The 10,891-nt window shown below is 34.3% G+C and overlaps 1 protein-coding gene across 1 annotated transcript; it reads right to left on the bottom strand.

Moving 5' to 3' along the window:
- Positions 1–2,304: 2,304 nt before the first annotated feature.
- LOC101890186 (phosphotriesterase-related protein) lies at positions 2,305–10,375 on the bottom strand. Its single transcript, XM_005180087.4, has 4 exons — positions 10,161–10,375; positions 5,122–5,637; positions 2,640–3,022; positions 2,305–2,570 (listed from the first exon to the last, which is right to left on the bottom strand). The coding sequence occupies exons 1-4, from the start codon at positions 10,177–10,179 to the stop codon at positions 2,433–2,435; spliced, it is 1,056 nt and encodes a 351-aa protein (XP_005180144.1). The 5' UTR covers positions 10,180–10,375; the 3' UTR covers positions 2,305–2,432.
- Between the last annotated feature and the right edge of the window lie 516 nt (positions 10,376–10,891).

Here is a 10,891-nt window from a genome sequence, read left to right as displayed (position 1 = left end):
TAGGGTCACTTTCTGAATCAAGGCAAATTTACAGCAGACTTTTTTCGAAAAGCCACTAATCGGTCTAATTACATGAGAATAGTCAGAAATGGGAAATTGTTAGAGGAATGGAATGTATCTTCCCTTGACACTGTTCCCTGTTCGTCTTAAACGGTAATTTATATTACTTTCACGTATCAAATAAAAAATGCAAGGGAAATATCTTTGTGATTTTTTCGGCAACATTTACTTAAATATTTTGTTTGTATTTAGTGTAAATAAATATTTTGTTTGTCTTTGGTGACTAATTTTAAAATTTAACGTAGAATATGTTTGTCTTTGACGTCATCCGCTTAAGATTATGTTTTATGGAACTACATATTTTGCATAAACCCAGACTGAGTGCGATTTAAAGCCCAAAACATGTTTTTTTTTTCAAATTTCGGGATATAGGTTAGTCAGAGGTTGAGTACATTCTGGATTTACAGTAAAGGTTCGTGACAAAACAATTTTCGAAAAATATTTTGATCCGATACGATCACATCTTAATAGAGTTTTTGAACAGTTTGGAAAGACCTAATAACTCGATTGAGGGTAAATTGGTTTAACAGAAATATTGCTCTGATGCTTGTCAGTTATATTGTCAAAGGCACTATACAGGGTCAGATGAAAAACTGCAACCAACTTCAGACTGCTGTAATTTCTAAGCCACCCGTCCGACAGCTGTTAAAATTATCCCAGTGACAGCTCATTATATTGTTCACAAGCGTAGAAAAGCATTTTGGTGAGAATTTTCCAGAAAAAAAGTTATTCGTGATGGAATTCAAGCGTGATAGTGTGATTTCTTTATATTTGGCTGAAAAACCACAAGTGGCTATCGTTAGAGCACTCCATCATTTAAATATTAATAAATATTTTGTGTCTCGTACCATCGCTCGTTACCGTGATACTGGTAGCGTAGCCCGACGTCAAGGAAGTGGACGGAAGAAATTGGCAACATCAGCAGAAATGGTTCGAAAAATAGAGAAGCGGCTTCATCGAGACCCGCGTCGCAGTGGCCGAAAAATGGCTCGTGAGCTGTAAATATCGCAATATTCTATTCGGCAAATATTAAAAAATGAGCTCGGGATAAAGCCATTGAAATTTCAAAAAGTGCAAGAACTTACACCGCCACAAAAAGAAAATAGACTCAAAAGAGCTATAGATTTGCTTCGCTTGGCCGATAGTGGTGAACTCCGGAGTTTGGTTTTCTCCGATGAGAAAACATTCGTTGTCCAGCATTTTGTAAAAAAAAACAAAATTATCGTGTTTTCTTGCCAAAGAGGTCGGCTGAAAATGTGCACCTTCGGTTGGCCAACAGAACTCAAGCGCCGGCCATGGTGATGATGTGGGCTGCCATAACAGCCTATGGACGCTCTCCGCTCGTATTAATCGACCGTGACATCAGAATAAATTATCGCGAAAATATTCTGGAGGGTGTATTAAAGTCTTGCTCACGCAGACATTTTGACCGCAGACCTTAAACATTCTAACAGGACCCAACATCATCGTACTCAGCACGCGCCACCCAAGAATGGTTAGAAAATGAGGTTCTTCGCTTCATTTCCATCGCACAATGGCCACTAAAATCTCCGGATACCAATCCGTTGGACTATTGTGTCTGGAGTTTTTTGGAAAAAAAGGTTGGCACTAAAAATACCAAGGTTTCGATCACCTTAAGCAAGCGATTCGCCAGGAATAGGCCAAAATACCGCAGAGCAACATTCGGGCAGCTTACATTCAATAAAATTAAAAAAAGTAAGAATTATGGCGTTTGACTTTGTTGCAGTTTTTTTTATATCACCCTGTAGGTCCACGATATCGTATAACCAACATATAACGGTACCTCCCTATATTCGGAATTTTGATGATTGTCTAAACATCTATACTAGAAGTTGCTTCTAAGCACTTTACCCCTGAGAAGAGAAATGTCTATATAGGTCACGATAATCGTGTAGCCCACATACGGCGGTACCCCCGATATTGGATATTTTGATGATTTTAGAGGCATCATTCACAGAAGTTGTTTCAAATTGTATTTAGAGTTTGTGATTGGAACTACAGTCTATGACAAAAAATTGTCTATGCAGGCTCCCTCCGAATAAAAAATATTGTTAAACAAAGAGTGATATAACGCAATTATTGGCAAAAAGGTGTTAAATTTCTGTGCAAGATCAAGTACGGCAACTCTGGTTCTATGACATTGTGTTTTGTTTTTGGAGACTAGATATTCTTGGAGTTTTATTAAAAACTTTAACGACGAGAATATGTATATATCAATATTAATACATTTTACAAAATATATAATGAAAAGAGGTTAATTATAAGTATGGAGCATAAATCGAGTAAAACAACCTTTAAAATATAATTAATATTTAAATATACACATTAGTATCAAGGACAGTTAAGGCTTCTTAAATATTAAATTCCAACCACTTGGCTGGGTTGGTGACAGTCATTTGTTCAACTTGCTCCACGGACAGGCCCTTGGCAAACATGCGTGGCAAAATATTCATATGGACATGATGATAGCCATGACCACCGAAGGAGGTCTAAAGAAGAAATCGAAAATTCTTAATATATTTTCACAAACGACAGTAAAAAATATTCCAATTACTTACCAAACGATGTTTTGTATGCAAATCGTGCGACATGAGAATCTTATCCACATAGCCCTCATCAATCAGACGCATTAGATTATTAATACGTTGGGCATCCGAAGGCATATCCACGGTTAAATTGAGTTGATACAAAGAGCATTCAGTACCGAAAAGATCGTATTGAATATATGTGCCCATTTTGGCAAATTCCAATAGCTGATCAATATCAAAAATGGTGCGATCCAAATGGGACATCACACATTTCGATGCCTTACCACCAGCTTCCAAATACAAACGGACAATTTCAAAGGGAGCCTCAGCATCACGACCGGGATGGAAGGAGACACCACAACCCAAGACTTCCTGAATCTCACCGGTGGCCTTAATGGCGCGCTTTTCGAAATCTAGAAAATATAAGGAATGAGAATAAATAAATGAATACGTATTTAAATACATGAATAAATAAATCATTAAATAAATTTATAAAATTTGAATAAACAATTTTTTGAGCTTGAGGAAATGAATTGATATATTGCAAATAAATAAAGGAACCCCAAACCTCAAGCTCAAAGCAAAAACTATTTCTTTAAGTTAGATTGGACAAGGTGGAATAAAAGAAAGTTTATAAAAATCACTAAAGAAAGACAAAAAGTTGGGCGGAGCCGACTTTATGATACCCTACACCCCTTTGCATATTTAGTAGACTTCATATAACCAATTAAAAATATAACAAATAGGATGAACAATATATATCTGAACCGATTTTCACCAAATTTGACATAACTGTTTCTAGGCTAAATTTGGTCGAAAGTGCCAAATTCCATCCCATTTGGGCTAATATTAAATGTTTAGTGCACAATACAAGGCAATTCGGACAAAGATATACAGGATGAGATGAAAAAACTGCAACCAACTTCAGACTGCTGTCATTTCTAAGCCACTCGTCCGATTGCTGTTAAAATTATGGCAGTGACAGCTCATTATATTGTTTACAAGCGTACAAAAGCATTTTGGTGAGAATTTTCCAGAAAAAAGGTATTCGTGATGGAATTTAATAATGTGATTTCTTTATATTTGGCTGGTAAACCACAAGTGGCTATGGTTACAGCACTCCAACATTTAAATGTGAATAAATCTTTTGTGACTCGTACCATCGCTCGTTACCGCGATACTGGTAGCGTAGTCCGACTTCAAGGAAGTGGACGGATGTGAACAGCTAAATCAGCAGAAATGGTTCCAAAAGTAAAGAAGCGACTTGATCGAAACCTGCGTCGCAGTAGCCGAAAATGGCTCGTGAGCTGAACATATCGCCATATTCCATTTGGCAAATATTGAAAAATGAGCTCTGTGTAAAGCCCTTGGCATTCCAAAAAGTGCAAGAACTTACACCGTAACAGAAAGAAAATAGACTCAGAAGAGCTACAGAGTTGCTTCGCTTGGCCTAAAGTGGTGAACTGCCGAATTTGTTTTTCTCCGACGAGAAAACATTCGTTGTCCATCAGGTTGTAAACGAACAAAATGATCGTGTTAACTTGCCAAAGAGGTCAGCTGAAAATGTTCACCTTCGGTTGGCCACCAGAACTCAAGCGCCTGCTATGGTAATGGAGTGGGCCGCCATAACAGCCGATGGTCGCTCTCTGCTTGTATGAATCGACCGTGGTATCAGATTAAATTAAATTTAAACGAAAATATTATGAAGGGGTATAATCGGCTCGGGCACGCAAACATTTTGGCCGCAGACCTTGTACATTCCAACAGGACTCAGCACCATCGCACTCAGCATGTGCCACCCAAGAATGGTTTCAAAATGAGGTTCCTCGCTTCATTTCCAGCGGACAATGGTCACCAAAATCTCCGGATACCAGTCCGTTGGACTATTGTGTCTGAAGTATTTTGGAAAGCAAGGTTGGCACTAAAAAAATACCAAAGTGTCGATCGCCTCAAGCAAGCGCTTCGTCGGAAATGGGCCAAAATACCGCAGAGCAACATTCGAACAGCGTGTGACGGTTTTATTGGCGGTTTGAAGGTCATAATTCGTGCCAAAGGTGTCCAATTCTAACAAATCTAAACATATTCTAAAATTTGATGCTATTTCCGACATATTTTGCTTTCATTCATAAAATAAAAAAAAAAAATGTAGAAATTATGGCGTTTGACTTTGTTGCAGTTTTTTTATCTCACCCTGTATATGGGGGCTATATCTAAATATTGACCTATTATTAATAGGGCTCGTCCTTGGGTCAAACAAATGATTTGTGCAAAATTTCATCTGGATCGGACAATAAATGCGACCTGTACTTTGTTTATAAAAATACATGGACAGACGGACGGACGGACATGCATAAATCGATTCAGAATGTGATTCTATACAGATCATCAAAATGAACTTTGGATCTATCTCGTTTCCTTTTGCGTGTTACAAACAAATGCTCAATGACATAATACCAAGACCTTCTTGTGGCGTAGGGTACAAGTAAATATTTCGACGTAGTCGTTTGCTTACCATGAATGGGATAAACACTGCCAACCTCGCCGATAAAACCACACTTCACCATGCCAACACCTTCCAACTCCACACCAGTGATAATTTCCTTGGAATATAAATCTGTCATTTGCTCCACAGTCATGCCGACATGATCTTTCTCTTGCAAGTCATGGACATAATGTCCCGTGCCAGCCACAATATGGACACCCGTCTTTTTACTGGCCTCCACCATAAATTCCATATTACGTTTCAAGCCATGCGAACTATTTTCCACAATGGTACCACCACCAAATTTCTTATACAATTCGATGTCTTTCAGCACAGCTACACGAGTTTCCTCATCATAGAATCGGGTGTTGTCACGGCTCGAATAGGGATATTGACGAACAAATCCCAAATTTTCCATACGCAATTTTCCCTCCAAAAATGGTTTGAAATCCTCTGGTGGGTCACAGTGGAAACCCTCAAAATCCAGCGCGATGTGTTCATGGGTGAGAGTGCGACCCAAGAGATTTGGATCAATGGGTCCCAAAACTGTGAATTAAAGAAGAAAACAAACAGATATTTCGATTAAAATTTCTTGATCTTAAAGCACATACAAATGTATGTATGTATATGATTTGATAATTGTTCTAATTTTCCGTTTCTTAATGTTAATGTTTTATCTGCAAATGATAAAGCATTTGATTTATTACCTTGTCATATACCTCCCCTGGAACGTTGTTATCTAATTTTGAATGTTTGCTAATAATTGTAGATTTCTTAAAAATGTTTTATATTTTCAGATATATAAAACATTATTAAAAATTTTAAGGAATTTTTTTCCAAAAAAAAGTGGATCACTGGTAACTTAATAATCGTGGAAATTTTATGAATATTTTTTAAATAAATATATTTAAAGAATATATATTTAAAGATATATATATATATATTTTTTTTTTGGGAGGACCATTGACGTATTTTTAAGAAACATTTTCGAGAACTAATAGAACAATAATCGAGGATTTTAGGAGGAATAGTTTTAAAGGACTTTCAAAGCAATTATTTTGGATTTTTAAAGGAATATCTTTTGAAGGACCTGCGAAGCAATAACCATCGGGATTTCCCAGCATTTTCTATGAATATTTTTTAGGCCATTATCGATTTCTGTAAGCATTTTTGGAAAGGAGGGTATATTAACTTTGTCGTTCCGTTTGTAACATCCTTAAATATTCGTCGTAGACCCAATAAAGTATATATATATATTCATAATCAGCATAAAATTCTAAGTCGATTTAGCGATGTCCGTCTGTCTGTTGAAATCACGATCGTGTGGCGAAACATTGCATGTATGGGTCCACGATTTAGTATAGCCTCCATATAACGGTACCTCCCAATATTCGGTATTTTTATGGTTTTTGCTACATTTTTTCACTGATTTGTCTAAAAATTGGTATTTGTAGGTCATAATGGGTCCTAGTTCGTGTGGCGAAACATTGTATGTATAAGTCCACGTTTTGGTATAGTCCCCATATAACGGTACTTCCCAATATTCGGTATTTTGATGATTTTTGACACATTTTTTCACGAATTTCTCTGAAAATTGGTAGTTGTAGATCATAATGGTCCTAGTTCGTGTGGCGAGTCATTGTAATTATAGGTCCACGTTTTGGTATAGTCCCCATATAACAGTACCTCCCGATATTCGGTAATTTGATGATTTTTGCCACATTTTTTCACGTATTTGTCTGAAAATTGGTATATGTAGGTCATAATGGGTTCTACGAAAGTTCTTACGAAAGATTTTTGGAGATCTTTCAGTGCAATAACCATGGAATATTTTTTGACGACATTTTAAGCAATTTTTACGGATTTATAGGATATTATTCTAAGGGCTGATTTCAATTTTTTTGAAATAGTTTTAGAGGACTTTTCAAAGATTATTTTTGAATGACTAGACAAATCGAGTATTTTTTAAATATCTTTAAAAGACTATCTGTCTGTCTGGAGGACTATCGGAACAGTGAATTTTCAAGAAATATTTTTCAAAAAACTATCCGAAACCTGTAAAGAAAGTCTTAAAGTCGGGCGGGGCCGACTCTATGATACCCTACATCACTTTACTTATTAAGTAGAGCTTCACATAACAAAAACAGGTTTTATGGAGAATTTGTGAGAACTAAATCATACCAATTATGATTATAGTTACAATTTAAAGTCCAAAGGAACTAATATATGAGGGGAATATTCTCCCCTGAATCGATTTCTACTAAACTTGCCTAGGCATTTGTGCCTTTTCAATTCGGTCTTGTATTACCCATTTGGTGTACAACTAACTTGAAATCGGATAAAGATATATATGGGAGTTATATCCGAATCTGAACCGATCTCGATAAAGTTTGGGCTGTATTTGATATATTTCCCGGAATATCGTTACTACGCAGTGCATATTACGGTTGTGCAGGACAATTGCAACAAATCGGATGAACAATATATATGAGAGCTATAGCTATATCTGAACCAATTCTCACCAAATTTGCACACTTATTTCTAGACTCAATTTGGTCGTAAGTACTAAATTCCATCCCATTTGGAATGATATTACATGTTTGGTGCACAATAAAAGGCAAATCGGACGAAGATATATATGGAAGCTATATCCAAATCTGAACCGATGTCGATAAAATTTAGCAAAGGTATTTCTAAGTTGTATTTGATATATTTCTCCAAATAACAAATCGGATAACAATATGTATGGGAGCTATAGCTATATCTGAACCGATTTCGCATACTTATTTCCAGACCTAATCTGGTCGTATGTGCAAAATTCCATACTATTTGGGCTAATATTATACGTTTGGTGCACAATAAAAAGCAACTCGGATAAAGAGATATATGTAGGAGCTATATCTAAACTTTGACCGATTATCTCCAATTTCAATAGGGTTCGTCCTTGGGTAAAACAAATTATTTGTGCAAAATTTTATCTGGATCGGGCAATAAATTCGACCTGTACTTTGTTTACAAAATACATGGACAGACAGACGGATCGACGGAAGGGCAGACATATATAAATCGACATCGAATGTGATTCTATGCAGACAATCAAAGGTCTATCACGTTTCCTTTTGCCTGTTACAAGCAAATGAACAAAGGCATAATGCCCTTACCACCTTTTGGTGTAGGGTATAAAAATTGGGAATATTCCAGTGTGTCGTGGAATATTTAAACCCTAATTTCGGATTTTTGAAGAAGAATTTTAGAGGATTATCAGATATATTTCTAAAAATACTTTTAAAGGACTTTCACATAAATATTCGTGGATATTTCAAAGAATAGTTTTTGGAAGATTATGAGAACATGAATTTCTTAAAAAATCTATTTTGGATTCCTTGTTAAGAAGTATTAGAATACTTATAAAGGACTATTAGATCAATAATCGAAATTTTTTTTAAATATATTAGTAAAGAAAGATCAGATCAATAATCATGGATTCGTCTACAATATACTTTTAAAAACTGCCAAAGAAAAAATTTTCGAGGAAAAAACTTTTTTTGTTTTTAATAATTTTGATCACTACTAACTTTTTCCATGATTTTAGCACATAACTATCAGAGGAACTATCTTGAATTTTTTCTTTACATATTTTTTGAAAACTATCAATAATCGTGGAGTTTTTAAAAATAAATTTTGTATTTTTCTAAAAATATTTTTGGAGGACTATCGAAGCTATGACCATGCAATTTTTTAAGTAATATTGTGGGGGATGTCAGAGTAATAATCGTCGAATTTTTTACGAATAGATTTAGAAGACAATCGTGGTTAATTGACCCAATAATTGCGCATTTTAAAGAAAAAGTTAGAGGACTATAATAAGAATGGTCGTAGATTTTTCTCAGAATATTTTTGGAAGACTATCGGAGTAGTAACGGCAAAAAATCGTTGTTTTTTTTTTTTGTGGTATATTCCTTTTTTTTTTGTTTGGAAGACTATTCGGACAATAATCGTGGATTTTTCGAAGAACATTTTTAAGGTATTTAGAGTAATTTTGGAGCTATAATCGTGCATTTCTCGAAGAATATTTTTGTGTGGATTTTTTGAAGAGTACTTTCGTGAAATATTGGTATCCTCATTCAGGATTTTTCGGAGAATACTTTTTGAGGGATTTTCGAATTTATCAGTGATTGATTGAAGAAATAGTGGGACTATCGAAGCAATCATTGTCGCTTTATCTAATTATCCGGAGTACGGAATTTCTCTGGAAATATTTTTTGGGGATTTTCAGAACAACTTTTTCTAAGAATTATATTGAGGACAGTTAGGTCAAGTATCGTTTTCTTTTCTATGTATATATTTATTTTTTATATTTTTTTGATTACTATTGAAGCCATTATGTGGTTTTTCCTGAAAATATTTTATAAAATTTTTAATATATTTTTTATAAAAATTCTGGATTTTTTCTTTAAATATTTCCTTAATGATCGTTCCAGCAATAAATGTTGACTTTTCAAAAAGTGTCCTTTAAGAACTATTAATATATTTTGGGGACTATAAGAGAAATTTCCTTGCATTTTTATGCAAATATTATGGAATTATCAAAACAATCAGTTTTACGATTACTTTTAAAGACTGTCCTAGCAATAATATATTTTCTGGGAGGAATCATAATTGTGGATATTTCTAATATAAAAAATTTGTATTTTTCTGACATTATACTATTCTGAAACTATTCTCTCCAGCTCATAAAAATATTTAACAACAGTTTCATATTTTCAAACCACATCACAATTTAAATGCTGTTTTTGGTGTTTCTACTAGTAAGAGATCACGAGTTATTGTCATAAATAATCTATATTGCCCACTTTGTTTTAAAACGACACAAATTCCTTGAGATAAATTCAAATAAACCCCCCACACTTTGTAATGCTAACAACAAACACAATAAATTATTACTTTATGATCGCAACATAAACGCACTCCACAAACATTGGCAAACACACATATGTATTGCCATATATATGTTTATACGAATGTATGTATGTTTCTAGATTAGATTCCATTGTCCACTAACTACTTACCTGTTTGGACAATTGGCATTGTGACCGATGACAAGATAGATTAATTTAAATGCAAAAAATCAACAACTGATTAAATATTAAATTTAATTGCACAAATAAAAACAAAACAGAAATGTATAAAATAGATCACTGATCTGTTGCCAACACAATACTTTCACTTGTTTTCAATGCAAGAAACTTTCAACTGCACTCTGGCGATGACTCTGAAAAACTGAAGCCTTTGAAAAACACTTCGGGTGTAGAAAGGCCTCAACAATTGTCAATTGGTTGGGAAAGAGAGAAAAATGATAATAAAACCGGCCGGTTTCTGTTGTTGAAAGGAGAGAGAGAGAGCACAAAATGTTCATATCTGCATTCAATTTTTAAAAGAGCTATTTGTTATCAAGTGAATAAAATAATAACAAACACAAAAACAATGAAACATACATAATTATGAGCGTATATACATTAGAATGGGTCGATAATTTAGACTGATAGAAATGTACGCTATTGTTGGTTTCGTTCAAAAAATTATTAGGAAAAAACTATTTTAAGAAAAAGCCAAAAAATATTTCTCCATAAAAATTCCAAGAAAAATACATCCCAAGAAAAATCGACAATTATTTCTCTGATAATAGCGAAAAATATTCGTAGAAATATTGACGATTTATTGAATTATTTTTGGAAATATTTGGTATTAGTACTCTATTAGTATTCTAAAATTATAACTAAAACTATTAACTATTTTTGCT

The sequence above is a fragment of the Musca domestica genome, unplaced genomic scaffold (genome assembly GCF_030504385.1).
Source record: "Musca domestica strain aabys unplaced genomic scaffold, Musca_domestica.polishedcontigs.V.1.1 222, whole genome shotgun sequence".
Taxonomy (NCBI): domain Eukaryota; kingdom Metazoa; phylum Arthropoda; class Insecta; order Diptera; family Muscidae; genus Musca; species Musca domestica.
Note: the sequence above shows the minus strand (reverse complement) of the source record. Positions and strands in the feature narration are given on the sequence as shown.